The 25459-nt window shown below is 40.7% G+C and overlaps 1 protein-coding gene across 5 annotated transcripts in view; it reads left to right on the forward strand.

Annotated features, from left to right (window-relative positions):
* ctnnd2a (catenin (cadherin-associated protein), delta 2a) overlaps positions 1–25459 on the forward strand; it is a 224416-nt gene that overhangs the window by 189870 nt on the left and 9087 nt on the right. For all 5 annotated transcript variants that reach the window (XM_058060561.1, XM_058060564.1, XM_058060563.1 and 2 more), the window contains exons 20-22: positions 9788–10037; positions 14286–14370; positions 23428–23554. In XM_058060561.1, coding sequence (XP_057916544.1) covers positions 9788–10037; positions 14286–14370; positions 23428–23554 — 462 coding nt within the window. The remainder of the gene's footprint in view (positions 1–9787; positions 10038–14285; positions 14371–23427; positions 23555–25459) is intronic.

Raw genomic sequence — 25459 nt, forward strand, 5'->3', positions numbered from 1 at the left:
TGCGATCGGCGCATGCTTATGTATCGGGTAAAAAAAACTTCCCGCACAGGAATGGCGGAGCATCACATGACGGTGGAAGTCGAACTTTTTTTCTTTTTTGTTGTTTCTTTTTTTTTTGGTGAGTGGAAACTTTTGAAGGCGAGCCAGGAGAAGGCCAGAGGACAATGTGTGCACGTCTGGTGACTCACACTGGGTTTAACACAGGCTTTTTGTCCGTGTTAGGAGTACTTAACCAGCCTCAAGAAGAATTGTAAAGGTCTGATTTCTTCTTTCATCGCTCGTGCCTCACAGATGGAAAACGAAAGAACAGCGAGACATTTCATTAGGCACATTTTATTAACATATGAGGACACATCCATCCACTTTATATGCCTCTTATCATCACTAGGGTGTTCAAATGCCCTGTGATTGGCTGGTGACAAGTACCCGCCTCTCACCCGAAGTCAACTGGGATAGGCTCCAGCATACCCCCATGACGATAAGCAGTACCGAAGATGGATGAATTGAAGAAAAATATGTATTTATTATTACTATTATGGCTGCACGGTGGATGAGTGGTTAGCACGCAGGCCTCACAGCAAGGAGACCGGAGTTCAATTCCACCCATCTCAGTGTGGAGTGGGTACTCCGGTTTCCTCCCACATTCCAAAAACATGCTAGGTTAATTAGCGACTCCAAATTGTCCATAGGTATGAATGTGAGTGTGAATGGTTGTTTGTCTATATGTGCCCTGTGATTGGCTGGCTGGCCACCAGTCCAGGGTGTACCCCGCCTTTCACCCGAAGTCAGCTGGGATAGGCTCCAGCACTCCTGCAAGCCTGGTTAGGAAAAGTGGTAGAAAACGAATGAATGAGTTCTCCTATTTTGTGTGGAAGTGGTAACTTTTTGGCTTCTAATTTTGTCTTTCCCCACCCTCGGCCATCTCTGTGTGGAGTTTGCATAGGTATGAATGTGTTGTTTGTCTCTATGTGCCCTGTGATTAGCTGGCAACCAGTCCAGGGTGTACCCCGCCTCTCGCCCGAAGACAGCTGGGATAGGCTCCAGCACCCCCCACGTGACCATTGTGAGGATAAGCGGCAGAAAATGAACCACTGAATGAAGCATACAACTGTCTATATCAACTATATTGGGTAACAGAAGTTTAAAGGTGAATATAGGGGTGCTATTTCATGCCTGGAGGTCTCTAATAATGTTTAGAAAGGTCCCACATTCCATAAACATGCCAGGTTAATTGTCCATAGGTATGAATGTGAGTGTGAATGGTTGTTTGTCTATATGTGCCCTGTGATTGGCTGGCCACCAGTCCAGGGTGTACCCCGCCTCTCTCGCCTGAAGACAGCTGGGATAGGCTCATGCAAGTTTAGCTGATGTTTTGAATGATTAACTACGAGTAATAACACAACATTCTTGTCGGGAACAAATCGCTTCCTGTGCTGACATTCCCAAATCTCTTCCCCAATCCCGTCCTTTTCACATTTGATCTTTTTTTTTTTAAATCGTTCCCCTTTTGAACAGCGATGTGATACCCGGGATGCCCTCACAAGCTTTGGGAATAATCCCTTCCTCCTATTTATTCCAAATAAGTCCGGTTGTGATCCGGGAAGGGCTGAGTCGTGAACAATCAGGACGTTATTAACCCTTCAGAACGAGAGCACACATAAGCAAACATACAATTACGCAACACTTAACAGGCGTGTTTATGCACATATATGACACTATCTCCGAGGATGAAGCGTTGGGTTAATTAGTCCGGCTTTATCTCCGTCTGACAGGCTGAGCAGAGGCTAAACGGCGGTTGTCTTTTTTTTCCGCTCCCAAAGTCGCCCGACGTTCATTATTCGACCGAGTCATTTCCTCCCCGATTAACAAACTCACGCTCGGCTTTATTTGATGAATTTGGTAGCGACTGACTGAATCATTTAGCCGCTAACTTACTGACCGAGTGCCTCGCCAGATAATTGACCGCGCCAACGAACGACAATTTATTGACCGAGCGACTGATTGAGTGAGAAACTCATTTATCAAACGCTGAGATGCTAATAACAAAGGAAGGTAGACAGTTATATCTGCATTTCTGCCCATTTACACATGAAATATGGTCACCATAACACCCCCCCCCCCCATCCAAATTGGGTGCCTTTATTTCCAAGCAATAGCAGCATTACCCCAAAGTTATTACCACTGGAATAAAATATGGATACATATATAACCATACTAGGTATATAAATACATAAAAGTATAAAAGGTGCATAAAAGGTGACTATAGGGGTGTTATTTTATGTTTAGAGGTCTCTAATAATGATAAAAACTGTATTTAGAAGGTTTTAAGAGTATAAGAGTCTATGTTGCTTCATTTTCTCTTATTACGTCTACTACATTGGGCAATAGGAGTATAAAAGGTGACTATAGGGGTGTTATTTTATGTTTAGAGGTCTCTAATAATAATAAAAACTGTATTTAGACGGTTTTAAGAGTATAAGAGTCTATGTTGATTCATTTTCTCTTATTACGTCTACTACATTGGGCAATAGGAGTTATAAAAGGTGACTATAGGGGTGTTATTTTATGTTTAGAGGTCTCTAATAATGATAAAAACTGTATTTAGAAGGTTTTAAGAGTATCAGAGTCTATGTTGTTTCATTTTCTCTTATTACGTCTACTACACAGGGCAATAGGAGTATAAAAGGTGACTATAGGGGTGTTATTTTATGTTTAGAGGTCTCTAATATTTATAAAAAACTGTATTTGGAAGGTTGTAAACACATTTTCTATGTAAAATGTGTACTAAATGCTGTTGTTTTGTTGTTTTGTCTACTATATTGGGTAATAGGAGTATAAAAGGTGACTATAGGGGTGTTATTTTATGTTTAGAGGTCTCTAATAATGATAAAAGTTGTATTTAGAAGGTTGTAAACACATTTTCTATGTAAAATGTGTGCAAAGTGTACTAAAAATGGATACAAATCTGCCTGTTATCTCAAATTTATTAAAAAAACATGATTAAATACATTTGTATTAAATAATGAATAGGAAGTACTGTACTGAAACCGGAACTAACATAAGAGTCTATGTTGTTATTATTTCTTTATATTATATCTTATTATGTCTACTATATTGGGTAATAGGAGTATAAAAGGTGACTATAGGGGTGTTATTTTATGTTTAGAGGTCTCTAATAATGATAAAAACTGTATTTAGAAGGTTGTAAACATGTTTTTGATGTAAAATGTGTGTAATGTGTACTAAAATACATACAAATCTGCCTGTATCTCAATTATATAGAAAATATGATTACATAAATTTTTATTAATTTTATTTTGTTTATTTTTTTGCCCCCCAAAACAGTAGTAATAAGGGGGGAAAAAAACAACAACCATTTTCCCAGAGAATCAGAGTTTGATCTACTTAATAGTATTATTGCTATTGCTAATAATAACAATAACAGCACATTTATTGTTTAGTGATGCAATTTTACATTTCTATTTACATTTAATCTCAAGTTAACTACTGCAACATTTAGTTCCTAACTAACTTTAAATAACAAAATCTGGTTTATGTCCTTCAGGCAGACATGATGATGATACCCCAAAGCCAACGGGATGCTTTATGAATATTTCATTCATATAAATGACTCACTTTCCCAAAGTCAATACAAAATTTACCAAATATAAAAGCTTCATCTTTGGGTGCGCCTATTTTTCCTTGTGCATGGCTACAAATTTAGGGTAGGCGTGTAAAAAAAAAAAAAATCCTAGCGTAATCAAGCATGCATTATGAAAGAGTTCCGACTGTCGTCGCACAAAGATGGAAGAGCAGCAAAGCAAATGAAGATATATCTTTTATGAGCACGTGGCACGCTTTCAAGGCCAACGGTGACGCAGCCGCATTTTTCCCATCTCCTCTTAAAACGACTTTCTCCTTCTGTGAAATGTTTGCTTTGCCCTGGACACGTCCTCCAAGGAGGAACGGCACGCCGCTTCCTGCACAGTCTAATAAACGTGTATTACACGACCCCTTCCAATATAGCCTTCATCACCTGGGAGACACAGGTGCTAACATATTCCTCGGCTGCATTCCCTTGCGCTGCTACATCCGAGAAGGGCGTGCATCATCACGGCCATAATGGCTGATTTGATTTAAAAAGATCCAATTACCCCTCAACAATGGAGTGATTTGATTGTTTACTGAAGGAAAAAGGAGAGTGTTATTGAAATAAAATTGGAGGTAATTGTCTGTGGGGGGGGGGGGGGGGGCTGCCTGAGATGAGGCGGCTTGATTGGTGGCGGCGTTCCGCTGGCTGAGAATAAAAGATGGTTATTAAGCAGTTATCAGCATTTGTTGATCGCAAAAAAAAAAAAAAAAAAGCCTATGGATTATTTATGATAGCACCTCCGGGTGTGAACCAAATTACAAGTCGTCTAATTGAGACTTTGCATGCAGCGGTATGTCGCGTTCACAATAGGAGGCGCCGTATTACAAGTAACAGGTTCATAATTGTCGCGTTTATGTTTGCGATTAGTAAGCACATTTTTGATATTCCCAAGCATGCTCTATGCATGCTTATAGTACTGTGACAATAAATGAGATGCTGGAGCCTATCCCAGCTGTCTTCGGGCGAGAGGCGGGGTACACCCTGGACTGGTGGCCACCCAATGGCCGGCCATTTGAACACCCTAGTTGATGATAAGCGGAATAAAAAATGGATGGATGTGAACGAAATGGAATCGAACTCGGGTCTCCTAGTTGTGAGACCTGCATGTTCCCACTCATCCGCCATAATATTCATTCATTCATTCATTCATTTTGTACCGCTTATCCTCACAAGAGGCACGGGTGATGCTGGAGCCTATCCCAGCTGTCTTCAATGGCTAGAGGTGGGGTACACGCTAGACTGGTGGCCAGCCAATCACAGGGCACATATAGACAAACAACCATTCACACTCACATTCATACCTATGGGCAATTTGGAGTCACTAATTAACCTAGCATGTTTTTGGAATGTGGGAGGGAACCGGAGTACCCGGAGAAAACCCACACATGTACGGGGGAGAACATGCAAACTCCACACAGAGGTGGCCGACGGTGGAATCGAACCCCTGGTCTCCTGCCTGTGAGGTTTGTGCACTAACCACTCGACCTTTTGACAAATATTTTATAAAATGATAAAGTGATTTTAATAATATACAATATTTGTCAAATAATATTAAAAATAATAATATAAATAAAAAATAAATTTTAAATAAAATGTATAAATAAATTTTAATAATATTAAAAATAATATTATTTCATAAATCATAATATTTTGTAGTTGAATACGGCCTAAAATTGGTTGAAAAAAATGCATATTTAAGCATTTTTAAGACACAAAAGGATCAGATTTGATAGCCAGAACAACAGGCTTTTATTGCAGGTTTACAGGCACAGTAATCTCTCCGGAAAATCCCTTCAAATTAAAATACAGGCTATGTCACTTTCTGTCCATCCTTCACTCAGGTCCCCTAGGGAAGACATTTATCGAATAAAATGACGTGTCACTCACGTAGAAGCTAAACTTTGTCAAATTGCTATCCCCGAAGTCGTCGTATGTTCAAATATTGGCGCCCTTCAGTGAGAATTTTGTGAAGGAGCCAATGAAAAAGCAGTAATATCACAATGCATCTCTCATAATGTCAAATCCGATGTTTACCTTGGATATTGGTGTCCATGTCCAAATTCTATCGCATCAATTGACTTGAAACGTTTCACCGGATTTCTATCAAACTCCCATCATAAAAAAAAAAAGCAGAGGCTTTTTCAAGTGGCACTTTGGAGAAATATCTTTGGAGTTATTTGCTTTTATAATTAGTTTTAAGGCTCTCTAGAATTGGAGTGCTTTGCGGGGAGATTTCAATGCCGGCAGAGCGGATTTTAAGTGTCCACTTGAGGATGGAACACTTACAGCACAACTTCCTGCTTTCAGCCCTGAGTCCCCCCCCCCCCCCCCCTTCCTCCCATTGGAGGATAGTTTGGAGGCAAACGGTGATTCAAAGTGCCCCGGCACTTGTGGGCTGGAAGTGCGTTTGTGTCAGAAACGCATTGAATCCTTTGTGACTCATTGAAGTACTTTATTCAGTGACTTTATTTTAAGACGTGCGGTGAAGCCTGTCCTTTTTTTTATGTTTTTTTTTCAGGTGACTTTATTTTAAGACGTGCGGCGAAGCCTTTCCTATTTTTTTATGTTTTTTTTTCCAGGTGGCTTTATTTTAAGACGTGCGGCGAAGCCTTTCCTTTTTTTAATGTTTTTTTTTTCTTTTTTTTCCAGGTGACTTTATTTTAAGACGTGCGGCAAAGCCTTTCCTTTTTTTTATGTTTTTTTTTTGTTTTTTTTTTACAGGTGACTTTATTTTAAGACGTGCGGCGAAGCCTTTCCTTTTTTAAATGTTTTTTTTTACTTTATTTTAAGACGTGCAGCGAAGCCTTTCCTTTTTTTATGTTTTTTTGTACTTTATTTTAAGATGTGCAGCGAAGCCTTTCCTTTATTTAATGTTTTTTTTTTTCAGGTGACTTTATTTTAAGACGTGCAGCGAAGCCTTTCCTTTTTTTAAATGTTTTTTAACTTTATTTTAAGACATGCAGCGAAGCCTTTCCTTTTTTAATGTTTTTTTTTCCAGGTGACTTTACTTTAAGACGTGCGGCGAAGCCTTTCCTTTTTTTATTGTTTTTTTTTTCCCAAGTGACTTTTGTTTTAAGACGTGCGGCGAAGCCTTTCCTTTTTTTAATGTTTTTTTTTTTTCAGGTGACTTTATTTTAAAACGTGCAGCGAAGCCTGTCCTTTTTTTTTATTATTTTTTTTTCCCCAAGGTGACTTTATTTTAAGACGTGCGGCGAAGCCTTTCCTTTTTTTTATGTTTTTGTTTTTTTCCCAGGTGACGTTATTTTAAGACGTGCGGCAAAGCCTTTCCTTTTTTTAATGTTTTTTTTCCAGGTGACTTTATTTTAAGACGTGCGGCGAAGCCTTTCCTTTTTTTTATGTTTTTTTTTATCCAAAGCGAACTTGTGGGTCAGCGTCGGAGCGCCTCTTCTCAGATGATGGATTTTTCTGCTCATAAACAGTTCTCTAGGGACACATCTTGCTGTTAGAACATCAGTAAAAAGTCCATTTTGTGTAAGAGGGGACCTCTTAAGGTGTGGAATGGAGTGGAATACTTGACTTGACACTGAAGTCGTATATTGAAAGCTATAGCTTTTATGCTGCATCACACATTATCATTGACTATAGCAGGGGTTCCGAAAGTTGAAATGCTGCGTTCCCAGTGCACTTAACTTATTATTATTATTACTATTATTATTATTATTATTATTATTATTATTATTATTATTAGAGAGCTACATTCCAATCATAAACTGTAGGTTCCAAAAATATTGTGACAGGTCAATAACACTCAATAGGTTATTACTTAAGCCTATAAGTATTTGTTTTTAATCCTGCAACAAAAATATTTTTAAAAATAATATTTGCATATTTTTAATGACTTCTCATCATGGCCCACCTGCAGTACTACCACGGCCCACCAGGGAGCCACGGCCCACACTGGACTCACTGTGTGGGAATCACTGGACTATAGTAAACAGTAAACAAAAGTCACCCAAATACTGTATATCTGCAAAGATGGCTCATATTTCATAATAATAATTAACCACATAAAAACATATATAGGAGTGAGGGATTACTGTACTGTATTAATAAACAACAGAAGAAGAAAAACCAAGAAGATTCCACCCCTGTGATTCCCATTATATATTGGGTCCATGTATACGTGGCTTGGTATAGTTGAGACTAAATCAACAGCGCCTCCACTGGTTATAGCCAAGTAGTGCACTCTATTATGATGTAGCAGTAATTCATTTTTTTGCACTATTTTTACACTCTTGTTAAAAACTTTCTGGTTGCTTAGTTGCAACAAGAAGATATGATGCGCCTTCAAATCTGCGGAATAACTTTCCTAATCCCGACTAAAGGGTCAGTCGTTCGAGACTGAGTATCGTATTACATTTTTTTTTTTATTCGATGTTTTTTTTTTTTGCAGAGTGTGTGAACTCACATTATATGGTCAACATGTCTTCTCACCAAATCAGTGTTATTACTCACATTTGCTGCACACAATCTGACAGCATCTTCTGCAACTCTTTAATTACTCCAACAGCTCATCCTTTGAATGTCAATTTTTTTTTTTTTTAATACGTCGGCCTTTTCACTGAAATATCACAAGACGACCCTTTTATTGCATTCTAAGCACGGGCATTAATGCGGCTGTGTGAGAGGATTTACAGCGTGCCCTCCAAAGCCAAAGCTTTATGGAGTTATCCAAGCACTCGCTCGCTGTGCAAGACGTTTTGCTTTATTACCGAGATACTCAAAGGATCTGTTAACTTGCCAAATTTCCTTCACAGCACTTTCTGATTTAAGTCTCACTTGAAATATTGCAAATCATAAAGTGTGTTTTTTTTTGGGGGGGGGGGGGGTGGTAAAAGTTTTCTGGTGTGTTAAATGCATTCTGTGTGATCCACAGTATAGAGAAAGCGACGATGTTATTGATAAGATGGAGCAGTCGATAGATGTTGCCGTATTAATATTTATCACAAGGCACAGATTGAGGGCCTCAAACGCAGCAGAGGAAGGACGAGGGGGGAATCAAACAGCAGCAACAAAAAGAGGAAATGACTCCACAGACGAGCCTCTAATGCAAAATGACCGTTGGAATTCATATGTGAAGTTTCAATGCCAGGATGCGTCCATTTGTCTTATCGCATATTAAAAGTGTCTTCATTTTAATGTTTATGAAAAAATAATAGTTTTTATTGTATCTATATGCTTTTACATATTGACTTATTTCGGCTTTTATAGCTTTCGTTTGTCTCCTTCTTGGTGTAAACATTGCCCCAAGCTTTTGTCGTCTTGTCTTGGGAATTTAATGTCGTTTGGAGCGCCGCCATGACACTCCAAAAAAATGTATCATAAAAACCAGTAAATGCAGGTTATAGTCTGGAAAATATGGTAAAAAAATAAAATTTATAATATTTAGATTCAACTTATTAATCACATTTCATATTTTTTATGTAAATAATTAATTAATTACTGTTATAATATTAATAATAAAATAAAGAATATGTTATTATAATATTAATATTTATAACAATAATTATTGTTATAATATTAATAATAAAATAAAGAATACAGTATTATACTGTTAATATTATAACAACAGTAATTTAGCAGATATTAGCAGATATTAATAATAAAATAAAGAATACATTATTATATTATTAATATTATAACAACAGTAATTTATTAATTATTTACATATTTTTTTAATGTGACTATAATTATTTATTAATAATATTAATAAAATAAAGAATACATTATATTTTTAATATTATTAATAAATAATAATGGTAAATAATTCATACATTATTATTATTATTATTATTATCAATAATAATAACAACAGTAATTTATTAATTATTTACATACACTTTTTAGATTCAATTTTAAATATTCTAATATATTTCTAAATATTATTATTAATAATAAATAATGATGATAATAATAATATGACATGGTGCCAATATATTATTAGAAATATTATTATTAATATTCATAACAATAATATTAATATGGATATTAGCATGGATATTAATAATAATAATAATAATAATAATAATAATAATATGGCATGGTGACTTCTGAGTTTGTTTCAGTTTAAAAATAAAAAAATACATAACTAAAAATACATCTTCATGATTGCAGGTAAATACGCCATGAGAGACCTGATCCATCGTTTACCGGGTAGCAGCAGCAGCAGCAACAACAACGCCACCAGCAGTGCCACCTCTGCTACTACAGGCTCCCCCAGCAAGGCCATGTCTGACGACACGGTCACCGCCATCTGCTGCGCGCTACATGAAGTCATCACCAAAAACATGGAGAACGCCAAAGCCCTCCGCGACGCCGGCGGCATCGAGAAACTGATCGGCATCGCCCGCAGTAAAGGAGACAAGTGAGTCCTGAAAATGGCTTTAAACAGTCCCCATCAATACTAATGCGTGTCAGTATCAAGGTCACTTTGGTGGTTTTGGAAACCCTTGAGACCGATGGGAGCATATTGTCTGGTTCGAGAGGATAAAAGGCGGCGTGATTACACTTGATTAGCCATTTGGTGGCTGGGGGCTGGGTGGGGGGGGGGCGTCACACAAGTGATTTGATACATTTTGTTTTCTGCTCAGGCAACTCTTCAGCAATGCCAGAAACATACGGCATATTTTTACCAGCATCCATCCATTTTTATATGCCGTTTGTAGAAATTGTTGTTGTAAAGTTGGAGAAAAGTTATAGAAATCCTCCCCCTGAGGACTCGAAGTGGGTTTCGAACAGATAATAAGGGAATCTTAAAGAACCAGATTATAGAATAAGAACCAGATTGTTTATGTCTGACAACAATACCTAATACAGGCGTCCAGGCTTATCTGCAGTCCCTGTATGACTACAAGTAAGCGGGTCTTATTACAGCACAGCTGCTAAAAAGTACCCTTCCTTTCCCTGCCCGGCCTTTTATACACTCGAGGCTGGAGTCCTGGACCAATCAGCCTTCGCCACTACCCTTGCTTGCAGTCCCTGTATACCTACAAGTAAGCGTGTCTTATTACAGCGCAGCTGCAAAAAAAAAGCACCCATCCTTTCCCTGCCCGGCCTTTTATACACTCAAAATTGTGTAAGAGACTGGAGTCCTGGACCAATCAGCTTTCGCCACTGCCCTTGCTTGAACCGCTTCTTTCATGGTGTTTCATTCCTGACAACAATACCTAATACAGACGTCCGGGATTATCTGCAGTCCCTGTATGACTACAAGTAAGCGGGTCTTATTACAGCGCAGCTGCAAAAAGCACCTTTCCTTTCCCTGCCCGGCCTTTTATACACTCGAGGCTGGAGTCCTGGACCAATCAGCCTTCGCCACTGCCCTTGCTTGCAGTCCCTGTATACCTACAAGTAAGCGTCTTATTACAGCGCAGCTGCAAAAAAAAAAGCACATTTCGTTTCCCTGTCCGGCCTTTTATACACTCAAAATTGTGTAAGAGACTGGAGTCCTGGACCAATCAGCTTCCGCCACTGCCCTTGCTTGAACCGCTTCTTTCATGGTGTTTCATTCCTGACAAAAATACCTAATACAGACATCTGGGATTATCTGCAGTCCCTGTATGCCTACAAGTAAGCGGGTCTTATTACAGCGCGTCTGCTAAAAAGTACCCTTCCTTTCCCTGCCCGGCCTTTTATACACTCGAGGCTGGAGTCCTGGACCAATCAGCCTTCGCCACTGCCCTTGCTTGCAGTTCCTGTATACCTACAAATAAGCGTGTCTTATTATAGCGCAGCTGCAAAAAAAAAGCACCTTTCCTTTCCCTGCCCGGCCTTTTATACACTCAAAATTGTGTAAGAGACTGGAGTCCTGGACCAATCAGCTTTCGCCACTGCCCTTGCTTGAACCGCTTCTTTCATGGTGTTTCATTCCTGACAACAATACCTAATAGAGACGTCCGGGCTTCTCTGCAGTCCCTGCATGCCTACAAGTAAGCGGGTCTTATTACAGCACAGCTGCTAAAAAGTACCCTTCCTTTCCCTGCCCGGCCTTTTATACACTCGAGGCTGGAGTCCTGGACCAATCAGCCTTCGCCACTGCCCTTGCTTGCAGTCCCTGTATACCTACAAGTAAGCGTGTCTTATTACAGCGCAGCTGCAAAAAAAAGCACCCTTCCTTTCCCTGCCCGGCCTTTTATACACTCAAAATTGTGTAAGAGACTGGAGTACTGGACCAATCAGCCTTTGCCACTGCCCTTGCTTGCAGTCCCTGTATACCTACAAGTAAGCGTGTCTTATTACAGCGCAGCTGCAATAAAAAGCACCCTTCCTTTCCCTGCCCGGCCTTTTATACACTCAAAATTGTGTAAGAGACAGGAGTCCTGGACCAATCAGCCTTCGCCACTGCCCTTGCTTGCAGTCCCTGTATACCTACAAGTAAGCGTGTCTTATTACAGCACAGCTGCAATAAAAAGCACCCTTCCTTTCCCTGCCCGGCCTTCTATACACTCAAAATTGTGTAAGAGACTGGAGTCCTGGACCAATCAGCTTTCGCCACTGCCCTTGCTTGAACCGTGTCGTGTGGCTATGCTGGAGCCTATCCCAGCTGATTTTGGGCTAGAGCTTGGTCCACCATGGACTGCTTATAGTTGCCGATATGCATGTTTTTGGAATGTGGAAGCGAAGAAAACATACAAACTCCACACAGAGATGCTATTTTACCGCCAGTATATTTAAACAGTGTTAAAATATATGTGTTTATTTATGAATATATGTGTTTATGTGAGGTACCCTTTGATTAAACGAAGAGGAAATACCACCCACACATTATCATTCATAAACTATCGTGATTCCCTTTAACCATTCATCCATAAACGGCATCAAGAAGGGAGATATGTCAGAAATGGTTCTTTCATGCTGCTATGGCAACCAGGAAGCCAGGGTGTTGCCAAAGGTGACATCAACCAGAGGTCAGACATTGAGTTATTGTTAAGGAGAATGAAAGCGAGCGAGCGAGCGAGAGAGAGAGAGTCTATTCATGGAACTTTGCTGTAAGGCGTCATTACAGAGAAGGATGAGGTGCCGGCTGGAGGAAAGTGCAAATGTCTCTTGAGCGAGTGTCGTCAGCTGCTAATGGTTCCTTCTCAAGATAGCTGCACCAAAGAGGAATGCTCCTTATCCTATTTTAACACCTCTCGCAATAAATATATTGTTGACAGACTCGGTAAGCAGGTTCAATTCCAGACAAAACACATTGTATCGTTATATACATATATCTTGCACTTGCAGTAAAAAGAACAATTTAGGATGCCTCCGAGTGATGTGTCACAAGATCTTGCAAGATTAAAATGTAATTAATTAATTAATCACAATAAATAAAAATTAACTTGATCATTTTGCCGGTTTCTATATATTGCCATATGCATGTATGTCTGTTTTACTTGTCGCTTGCCTCCAATCAGGCAAAGTAAGCATTGTTTATTTTTCTTATGTCTACTAGCTAGGCGACTGTAGGGGTGTTATTTAATGTCTAAAGAGCTCTAATAATTTTTAAAACAAAGAAAAATGTATGCGGCACGGCGGTCGAGTGGTTAGCGCGCAGACCTCACAGGAGACCAGGGTTAAATTCCACCCTCGGCCATCTCTGTGTGGAGTGTGTATGTTCTCCCCGTGCATGCGTGGGTTTTCTCCGGGTACCCTGGTTTCCTCCCACATTCCAAAAACATGCTAGGTTAATTAGCGACTCCAAATTGTCCATAGGTATGAATGTGAGTGTGAATGGTTGTTTGTCTATATGTGCCCTGTGATTGGCTGGCGACCAGTCCAGGGTGTACCCCGACTCTCCCCCGAAGACAGCTGGGATAGGCTCCAGCACTCCTGCAACCCTTGTGAGGAAAAGTGGTAGAAAATGAATGAATGAGTTCTCCTATTTTGTGTGGAAGTGGTAACTTTTTGGCTTCTTATTTTGTCTTTCCTCACCCTCGGCCATCTCTGTGTGGAGTTTGCATGTTCTCCGCGTGCATGCGTGGGTTTTCTCCGGGTACTCCGGTTTCCTTCCACATTCCAAAAACATGCTAGGTTAATTAGCGACTCCAAATTGTCCATAGGTATGAATGTGAGTGTGAATGGTTGTTTGTCTAATGTGCCCTGTGATTGGCTGGCCACCAGTCCAGGGTGTACCCCGCCTCTTGCCCGAAGACAGCTGGGATAGGCTCCAGCACCCCCACGACCCTCGTGAGGAAAAAGCGGTCCAAAATGAATGAATTAACATATATTGCCATATAATAAGCATTATTATTATGTTTATTTTATTATGTCTACTAGCTAGGTGACTGTAGGGGTGTTATTTCATGTCTAAAGAGATCTAATAACGTTTAAAACAATGGAAAATGTATAAATAAGGAATCCAACTTTGCAGAAATTCCCTTATCATGGTTGAGTCCGGAACTGCTTGACCACAATAACCGTTTTTTTTTTTTCCTTTTTCTGAGGCTGAAGCACCATTTTAGTCACAGGGAGGGAAAAGTGGGGACTTCTTAACTCCGATGGAAGCTCATCTTCAATGCATAAAAACACATTGACCTCGGCATATCTTACCCAGGAAGTCAGAGTAACATTTGTTAACAGAAGGAATGGTGAGCCGGAGATGTAACGCCTTCGCTATCGCCTCTCACAGACACTCGGCCAAGGTGGTGAAGGCGGCCTCTCAGGTTCTCAGCAGCATGTGGCAGTACAGAGACCTGCGCTCCCTCTACAAGAAGGTAAGATTGTACCACCAGAGTGCTATACTTGGGGTATGTTTTATATTCAATAGTGATTTATTGTGATTATTCCTGCTGTGGCTGCGTGTCCGTATAAGGTTGAATCGAGGCAACAGGTGGTGGCAAGCCAGGTGGTGAACAATCTATTATTATGGAAGAGGGTCGTGATTTAATCTGATTGTTCCTGCTGGCTGTCTATTCGGCCGATAAGAAAAGAGAGTGAGTGTAAAAATGCCAGCGTGTGTCTGTGTCCGTTTAAGGGTGAAACAAGGCAACTGGCTGGAGGCTAGGCAGGCTGGTGTCGAGCCAGTCAGGTGAAACACCTATTATTATGCAAGAGGGTCGTGATTTAATCTGATTGTTCCAGCTGGGTGTCTGTCAGCCGATAAGAAAAAAGAGAGTGAGTTTGTATCAGGTTGAATCGAGGCCACAGGCTTGTGGCGAGCCAGCCAGGTGAACCATCGTCTCATTGGCTGGACCATGACCATCATTAATAATAAAGGCACCAATCCCTTGTTTATAACGGCTTATTGACAAACAGGCTTGTGGCGAGCCAGCCAGGTGAACCGTCGTCTCATTGGCTCGACCATGACTATCATTAATGATGAAGGCACCAATCCCTTGTTTATAACGGTTTATTGACAAGACGGGCTTGTGGCGAGCCAGCCAGGTGAACCTTCGTCTCATTGGCTCAACCATGACCATCATTAATGATAACGGCACCAATGCCTTGTTTATAACGGCTTATTGACAAGACAGGCTTGTGGCGAGCCAGCCAGGTGAACCTTCGTCTCATTGGCTCAACCATGACCATCATTAATGATGAAGGCACCAATTCCTTGTTTATAACTATAGGCTTATTGACAGACGGGCTTGTGGCGAGCCAGCCAGGTGAACCGTCGTCTCATTGGCTTGACCATAACCATCATTAATGATAAAGGCACCAATCCCTTGTTTATTATGACTTATTGACAAGACAGGCTTGTGGCGAGCCAGCCAGGTGAACTTGTCATTATGCAATTTTGTCTTCACCAGTTCCGGCCACCACAAAAACCCTTTGTAACCACTCCCAAGGGACACACCCACTAGTTAAAGTTTCAGATAATGGGATTTTAACATTTTTAAGTGAGCCCTGAAAAAGTTTGATATGCTTAAAAGCACTTAAATTAAATTAAAACAAACCGTTTCCACGGGAAGCACAAAATCGGCTGGAATGGGTGCAGATTCTGGAAGCTCTAGAAAGCTTTCTGTGCTGGTTATCATGTGTAACTGCTCTATAGTAGTCCACAACTTAATTAATACAAAGACCCGAAAAATTAGCATAACAGCTCCCCTTTAAACGAATGTCCTTATACTTGCCTCCATTCAACCTTTTACCGGCCATGACCAGGATGACTTGAGTTTCCACCCAAGTTAGGTATAACCAGGGCCACACTAAAGATGAGTGTCTTCTTTGTTTGACACCAGCATGAGTGAGAGAGAGTAAAATAATAGCGTTGTGTTATTTGTATTTGCAGCCCATTATATTTGGACTCTTTTCAACACGCACACAAAGCTGACTTCTTTATGCCTGTTGAGACTGAATGGCACTAATATTGTCGGCTACCAGGAAAATTGTTTCCTGTTAAAACAGGATCTTATTTGCCCATCACACACACAGAGGATGACTGAGTGTGACTGAATCACCACACATGCCGGTTAAAGCAGATTTTCTCCAACTGTGGCAAATGAAAAATACACATAACATCCTTGCATCCTGATTAGAGCTAATGAGAGTCGTTTCCCATTTATTTGTCGGTGATGAATGTTATGTGATTATCTGCTTCCAAGGTTGCTTGCCAGTCAGCGTGCTAAAAAGTTGTAGACTCTTAACTGAGACGTGTGGAAAAAGTTCCATAATGTTGACTAGCGCATTCCGTGTTTATCACGACATAGCGACTGCAAATCATCTATATGTTTATAACGGCTTATTGGCAAGACAGGCTTGTGGCGAGCCAGCCAGGTGAACCTGTCATTATGCAATTTTGTGAGCGCTACTTACGGCTCACAGTAACGGCAGAATATTGTCTCGACCATGACCATCATTAATGATAAAGACACCAATCCCTTGTTTATAACAGCTTATTGGCAAGACAGGCCTGTGGCGAGCCAGCCAGGTGAACTTGTTATTATACAATTTTGTATTCACCAGTTATGGCCACCACCACCAAAACAACCCTTTGTGACCACTCCCAAGGGGCATAAAAACTGCCTTAAAGGGGACCTATTGTGCTTTTTCAGGCTTTTGGCGAGCCAGCCAGGTGAACTTGTCATTATGCAATTTTGTATTCACCAGTTATAGCCACCACCACCACAACAACCCTTTGTGACCACTCACAGGGGGCATAGAAACTGCCTTAAAGGGGACCTATTATGCTTTTTCAGGCTTTTGGCGAGCCAGCCAGGAGAACCTGTTATTATGCAATTTTGTGAGCGCTACTTACGGCTCACAGTAGCGGCAGAATATTAGTTCGACCATGACCATCATTAATGATAAAGACACCAATCCCTTGTTTATAGCGACTTATTGGCAAAACAGGCTTGTGGCGAGCCAGCCAGGAGAACCTGTTATTATGCAATTTTGTGAGCGCTACTTACGGCTCACAGTAGCGGCAGAATATTGTCTCGACCATGACCATCATTAATGATGTTTCCACTGTATTACCGTAATTGGAGAAGACCAAACTTGTTTACAATTAATTAGAGCCTTCTAGACATGCAATAACACCCCTATAGTCACTTTTGCACTCAAATTATGTAAGATACTAGACATAACAATGGAAAATAAGATATTTGGAGAGTTTCTGTCTAGTACTTCTGCTTCCTAGCTATTGGCTACCTGGCTGTTGTCTAAGTGTAATATAACTGACACCTAGTAACCAGTGAAAAATACTACATATAATGACTTCTAAGCCATTTTTATGCTTAGAAATTGGTTTTTTCTGCTATTAAGTGTATTTTGTCGTCGCTGATACTACTTTTCGGAGAATATTTAAGTAGCACCTGACTGTTCACGTTCGACATTGTACTCATGCTACTTGGTAACCACAAACGCAGACTTTCTGTTCCAAAATCAACTCTCGGGGGGGCTTTATCATCCGAGTCCAGAAGCACCGCATTCATCCTTTTGCATGCACATATTAGTCCATGGATGTTTGGTGCAGCCAACAATCCCGTTAGCATCCAATCCAGACATGGATTAGCATACAATTTAGACGAGAAATGGAGAGCCACTGGAAAACGGTGCTGTTCAATTGCAGAAGAGAAGCTTAGTGTAGAATTCGAGGTGTGTTTTTTTTTTTGGGGGGGGGGGGGGAATAGAAAAGTTTAGGGTCGTTAATGAGTCAATGTTGAAGTTTCTCTTCTCATCACGGGTGTTTGCTTTGCAAAGCATCCCCATCCCACCCAACCACCCCGCCCCCGGAGGACGTAAGTGTATGTTTTGTGTATGTTTGTCAAGCGGCAGCAGGACTAAGAACAGTTAATTACTTCCAAATAGCGGTGCCGCGGGGAGCAGTGGATGTCAGTTGTTTGAGGGCCCGTAAATAAACACTTACAGCGTGAAAATAGCGTCTGAGATGACTTGAAAGATCAGTGGTGCAGGACTCATTAATAAACCAATGCCAAAATGTGTTTCCAGCAACACCGCCGCGTGCCTTTTTAAGATGAATCATGTATTCAAGTCTCCAGAGTGCTTTCAAACCATCCTTTTTTTTTTTTTTTTTTTAACCCAATTTTGTTTGGATTCTCTGACTGGATGTGTCCTCATTCCGTGTTTTTGCCGCGCCTCCTCGGAGGTCAACCATCCATGTATCCAACAACTGTCCCGGATTGTTCAGTCAGCAAAAAAACAAGGTTACAACATTTTCAACGATTACAACGATCCCACACGCGTACTAAACTAAACTAAACGCAGAATTTCACACCGCATTTTCCAGCTCGCTTCGCTTTCTCGATAAAAAATGCTCAGGCGCTAAATCAGACATGCTCTCTCTATCTTGCCGCCACACGCATGCACAGAAATATACTCCAAAATATACACAAAAGTACATTTGACAGATGGAGTTCAGGGTCAGGGAGATGCTCTGTGTGCATATTTACAATATGGTCAAAGCTTGTGTAATTGAGCGTATGGGGGTGTGTTGGTGTGATATGACAGGTCACCGCGTGCAAAGGTGCGCGCAAGAGTGTTAATGATCTCTTGTATACATTATCGCAGCAATGTGACACACATTCAGTGTGCCAAAATGTGTCACAGTTGTGGATTATCACCAAAGGAGAGATTATTAGCCATTATTTGTAGGTTAGGTTAAATAAAAGGCAAATAAAGTAAAACAAAAAAACCTAGCATGTTTTCGGAATGTGGGAAGAAACCGGAGTACCCGGAAAAAACCCACGCATGCACGGACGGGGAGAACATGCAAACTCCACACAGAGATGGCCGAGAGTGGAATTGAACCCGGGTCTCCTAGCTGTGAGGTCTGCTCGCTAACCACTCGGTTGCTGTGCACCCAAAATGAGCCTATATTATAAATTATTTTCTCTTATTATGACCACTACATTTGGCTAATATGAGTGTAAAGGTGAATATAGGGGTGTTATTTCATGTCTAGAGGGCTCTAATAATGTTAAGAACCGATCGTTTTCCATCCTCTAAATTCATTCATTCATTCCTCACAAGGGTCGCGGGGATGCTGGAGCCTATCCCAGCTGTCTTCGGGTGAGAGGCGGGGTACACCCTGGACTGGTCACCAGCCAATCACAGGGCACATATAAACAAACAAGCATTCACACTCACATTCATACCTACGAGAATCGAACTCGTGTCTCTTAGCTGTGTGGCCTGCACACTAACCACTTATCCCCGATGCAGCCTGAGGTATTGCCAATATTCCATTATTGAGACATGATATAAGAATACTATCACACTGCATGAAAAGGGGTTATCCTCACATTCAGTGTGGAAGTGGTCATAAACAAAACTGCAATATGTGGATGGGTGGATGAATGAATGGATGGCTTGGATGGATGGATGCATGTTTTTGGAATGTGGGATTGAACTTGGGTCTTCCAGCTGTGACGTCTGTGTGCTAACCACTCAACCACCGTGCAACCCTCAGGTAAAATATCGATTGCCCAGCGGGATACATGGTAGTCTTCTGCTTCTCACTTTGTAAACCAGTCAGTGAACGCATCCCGTACATATTCCGCTCAATAATCAATCTTGTGAATTAAATCACTTTAGCTATGTTGCTAATATGTGCCTTTCGTGACCCCCCCCCCCCCCCCCCGCCCTCCTGCGGCCCGTTCGATGACCCCGTGAACGATCCGCATCCCCGGGCAGCAGATTGCCACCATCGCTCAGCAACCAAATACATTCATTATTCAATATTCGCCGACTGTCTTCATTTGAGCAACATGACACTTTGACAGTGTCCAAATTGCGGCGGCGTAAGCGGCGTGTACCATCACGAGGTCACATGGCTTCTATAATGAGACGTCCTGGCATGGAGGAAGCGTATCCCGATGGATAAATGGAGGCACAGGAAATGAGGCTGGAATGGATCTACCTTTTCGGTCTATTCTATTCGTCTTCATTGGCGTAGCGAGGAAGAGGAGTCAAGCTAGCACGTAGCCTACTTCTTTCGCCATCGTTTTGCCTGACACTGTGGTTTAGAAGTCATGTATATATTGTGTAATATTACCTAAGCATTAATTTATTTGTTCATTAATTTTCTATTCTATTCTCTTATTCATAAAATAATGCAGGTTGTGTTGCAGTTTCAGATTCGTTTGTTTGGATAAACGTTTCCACAATAAAAGCGCCATGCTCACTAGTCCAATTCATGGCAGCAACTGAAAAATAAATGAAAAACAATGTCATTATATGTACTTTTCAAAAAAAAAAATTGAAAATTTTTGTTACTTTACTTTATTTGGATTTTATTTAACCTACAATTGTGTTAAATCATTTTTACTGATGCTGTGGTTTTAGAAATCATGTCTATATTGTGTAATATTACCTAAACATTCATTTATTCATTCATTCATTTTCTACCTCTTATCCTCACGAGGGTCAGGTTAGGTCAGGGGTGGGCAAACTACGGCCCGGGGGCCACATCCGGCCCGCCAAGTGTTTGAATACGGCCCGCCCAATCTTTCCGGCCCAAAAGTATTTCATTTAAACTGAGCCAACCTTTTGATGGTTTTATCAATTTCGTTTTTTGACATGGTCTGTTGTTTACAAAGTGATCCTGAAAAAAAGGACACAAGCACATAATAATAATAATTATTATTATTATTAGATTATTATAATTATTATTAGAACTATTATGATTATTATAATTATTATATTAATGCTAATTATTATATTAATTATATATAATATTATTGTTATATTTGCATATTTTAAATAATAATATAATAACTATTATTTTAATTTTATTGTAATTATTATAATATTTTATTATTTTTTAAATATTTAAATATAAATATAAAATAATAAATAATAATAGCAGATTGCATGACAATTTTACAGATACAATAATACCAGGTGGACTGTTACGTGTAAAATATATAGTCTGCCCCCCCCAATCACAGGGATTACCTAAACATGATGGCAAAATGATAGGTTAGGTTAAATAAAAGGCAAATAAAGTAAAACTAAAAAGTGTTTTTATTCTCAAAAAATACATATAATGCCATTTTGTTTCAAAAATATGTTTTAAAAATTAAATTAAATAAGTCAAAGCCTAAATCAGTCGCCATCGTTTTGTATCTCCTCCCTCGTTACCGTGCCGCCGACCCCTCCCCTTTCCACATTCTCATTACTTCCTGTCATTTGCCCTCTCATTCTCTTCCTTTTCTGTCTCATCTTTTCAATCTAACTCCGGCTACTCCGCTTAAATCACTCCCACCCCCCCAAAAAAAACCCTCCCTCCACCAAACGGCAACGCACTAATGGCTCCCTTTTATATTTTTTTATCATCTACTTGTGTTTTGCATTCAGAGGTAGCCAATTATCTTCATGCTAAATTGAATTGGGTTCCGGCTCTGTGATTGTTGCGGACTGTCATAATCCATTTGATGGAAAAAAAAAAAAAGGGCTCCAATCAGCGCTAAACCAACACACACACACACACACACAAAAAAAAGGCTGTGCAGTAATTATGCAGGCCAACTTGTTGTGTTAAAATGTCCCTGCCACTGAAGTAATATACTTAATTCAAATGTCTTCATTCGTGGTGGCCAGTTGTGTTGTAGGCGTTGAGGATATTTTGATAATGAAAGAAGTGATGGATGTGTATTATGTCAAATGCTGGCATTCTTACAAGGACTGTTTGGAAGCAAAAGGCACGGATAAATGAAAAGGACAATTGTTGGAATGAAGCTGTCATTCCTGAAACAAATTGACTCGTGTTGTGTGGCTGCTTTCTTATCTGCCGTTGGCTCCTTCACGGTAATCGTGCGTCATCATAACGCTGTGGGTTTTCAAAACGTGTGGCGAGGGAGCGTCCCCTCAAAGACGATAAAACTAATTATTCATTTCCTTTTAAAGCAGGTTTGAAAAAGATGTTTTTCTTTATGCTTCTCAAGCTGCTGCACCTCACTGGCGCCCCCAAAATATTGAAAGACCAGGTTAATGTAGTATTCCGATCACTAGGTATTGGTATTTTTGGGTCGTGTGGGGGGAGTGCTGGAGCCTATCCCAGCTCTCTTCATGCAAGAGGCGGGGTACACCCTGGACTGGTGGCCAGCCAATCACAGAGCACATATAGACAAACAACCATTCACACTCACATTCATACCTACGAGAATCAAACTCGGGTCTCTAAGCTGTGTGGCCTGCACACTAACCACTCATCCGCCATGCAGCCAGAGGTATTGCCAATGTTCCATTATTGAGACATGATATCACACTGCATGAAAATAAGTTATCCTCCCATTCAGTGTGGAAGTGGTCATAAACAAAACCGTGATGGATGGATGGATTGATGGATGGGTGGGTGGATGGATGGATGGATGGATGGATGGATGGATGGATGGATGAATGGATGGATGGATGATGGATGGATGGATGGATGGGTGGATGGCTTGGGTGGCTGGATGGATGGATGAGTGGGTGGATGGAAGGATGGATGGATGGACGGGTGGATGAATGAATGAAAGGATGGATGGATGGATGGATGGATGGATGGATGGGTGGATGAATGAATGGATGGCTTGGGTGGCTGGATGGATGGATGGGTGGATGAATGGATGGATGGGTGGATGGGTGGATGGATGGATGGGTGGATGGATGGATGGGTGGATGAATGGATGGATGGCTTGGGTGGCTGGATGGATGGATGGATGGGTGGATGAATGGATGGGTGGATGGATGGATGGAAGGATGGGTGGATGGATGGGTGGATGAATGAATAGATGGGTGGATGGCTTGGGTGGCTGGATGGATGGGTGGATGGATGGATGGGTGGGTGGTTGGGTGGATGATTGAATGGGTGGATGAATGAATGGATGGGTGGATGTCTTGGGTGGCTGGATGGATGGGTGAGTGGATGGATGGATGGATGGATGGGTGGCTGGATGGAAGGATGGATGGGTGGATGAATGAATGGATGGATGGATGGCTTGGGTGGCTGGATGAGTGGGTGGATGGATGGATGGGTGGGTGGTTGGGTGGATGGATTGACGCATGAATGGATGGATAGATTGATGGATGGATAGATGGATGGATAATAGATTGATGGATGAATGGATGGATGGATGAGTGGGTGGATGGATGGATGGGTGGGTGGATTGATGGATGAATAGATGGATGGATGAATGACTGGGGTTTCCTTTAAATTGTGATGAAACACATAGTTTTTTTAACCAATATTTGCACACTATTTGATGGCGGATGTCCTATATTACTGTCCTATATTCCTGCTATTATTATTATTGCAATATTACTTTATATAATATTACTTCAATGTTACATCATGAATGCTAACCTCACATGTGCTTTTAATTCAGGACGGCTACTCCCAGTATCACTTTGTGGGCTCTGCATCAACAATAGAGAGAGACCGACAGAGACCTTACTCGTCCTCGCGAACCCCTTCCGTCTCCCCCATCAGGACGTCGCCAAACAACCGCTCAGGTGAGTCGACATTCAGGTCCATCATATCGGAATATTCCTAGTCTGTTTTTAACCAGTAAGAATCTCCTTCCTATGACGTTTGGGTTTAATATTTCATTTGAACTCAATTCAACCTTGTACAGTCTGCCATTGCTTGGGAAGAACACTCGGGTCTTTCAGAGTTCAAGTCCACTCATCGCAGTAGTCTTCTTTGAGCTGGAAGGATCTTAAAATAAAATGGAGGTCTCGTTTTTTTTTTTTTTTATCACCTAGACAAGTCGTCAAAGGTTCTATGAATGATCCTTCCTTTTCGACGCCTTTTGGTGCTAATGTTTGAAGTTTCGTTGAGCTCGAGTGTCTGGATCGGTCATTTTAAAGTTGAAGCAGAGGTTAAGAATAAGCCATTTTAAGAAGAAAGCGTGTTATTTTTAATGTTGTCATTCATAAAACAGTTCAAGGTGTTTGCGACCGGCTTAACATTTTTTTTTTAAACCAAAAAATAAAAAATCAACACAATCATTTTTGAGTGTGGCTTAAAAATGTCTCAATGAACTAAAATACAAATGTAAGGCATTCAGAAGACTGGTATGTATTCTACTGCAGTCACTAGGTGGCAGTAATTAAACTGATGAGTCACTAGCCTCCACAGGAAGTACTGTACAAAACAGGAAGTTAAAAAAAACAAGGGAATCTTCCAACACTAAGTGTGAGTCTCTTATTTTCACAGATGTTGACTCTATTTGGTAATACAAATTTAAAGGTGACTAGACGGCTCTAATGATGTTTAAAAAAAGCTTATTTAGAAGGTCGTAAACAGGTTTTCTATGAAAATATGAAATATGAAAAAATTAAAAAAAATATAAAAAATATTGCTTTTATAAATAAGGAATCCTACTTTGTGGAAATTGGCTCAGAATGTGAGCTCATCACAGCTGTTAGCTAGCTAGCTAAAAGAAACCAAGATGCTAACCATGCTAACTCAACAAGTTGGCATCCGTTACATATGCATTTCTATTTGTTGTTGTTGTTTTAAACCTGGGTTTAGTGGCGCTAATGGGCAAATGGCTCTTTTCATAATAAAGGTTGCCGACACCTGTGCTAACCACTAGCTAACCACGATCATATCATAGAATTCAACTCAGACGGACGTCAAAGTTAGAAAATGTAGATAACAAAGCAACAGCATTTAGCTGTGTTGACATCTGGGCTAAACAGCTATTAGCATCGGCGCTCACCACCCGCTGACGTTCTCGCTGTTTAGCGTGATTGCCCGTTAGCTTTTAGTCGTTTTAAACATAGGTTTAGCAGCGCTAGGCTGTTTTTTCTTTAATAGGCAATGGCTCTTTTTATAGTAAAGGTTGCCGACCCCTGTGCTAACCACTAGCTAACCACCATCATATCGTAGAATTCAACTCAGACAGACGTCAAAGTTAGCGAATGTAGATAACAAAGCATCAGCATTTAGCAGTGTTGACATCTGGGCTAAACAGCTCTTAGCATCGGCGCTCACCACCCGCTGACGTTAGCTAGCTAGCTCAAAGAAACCAAGATGATAACCATGCTAACTCAACAAGTTGGCATCCGTTACATATGCACTTCTATTTGTTGTTGTTGTTGTTTTAAACCTAGCTTTAGCGGCGCTAGGCTGTTTTTTCTTTAATAGGCAATGGCTCTTTTTATAGTAAAGGTTGCCGACCCTTGTGCTAACCACTAGCTAACCACCATCATATCACAGAATTCAACTCAGACGGACGTCAAAGTTAGCGAATGTAGATAACGAAGCATCAGCATTTAGCAGTGTTGACATCTGGGCTAAACAGCTATTAGCATCGGCGCTCACCACCCGCTGACGTTAGCTAGCTAGCTAAAAGAAACCAAGATGATAACCATGCTAACTCAACAAGTTAGCATCCGTTACATATGCAC

Source organism: Doryrhamphus excisus, chromosome 21 (assembly GCF_030265055.1).
Source record: "Doryrhamphus excisus isolate RoL2022-K1 chromosome 21, RoL_Dexc_1.0, whole genome shotgun sequence".
NCBI lineage: Eukaryota > Metazoa > Chordata > Actinopteri > Syngnathiformes > Syngnathidae > Doryrhamphus > Doryrhamphus excisus.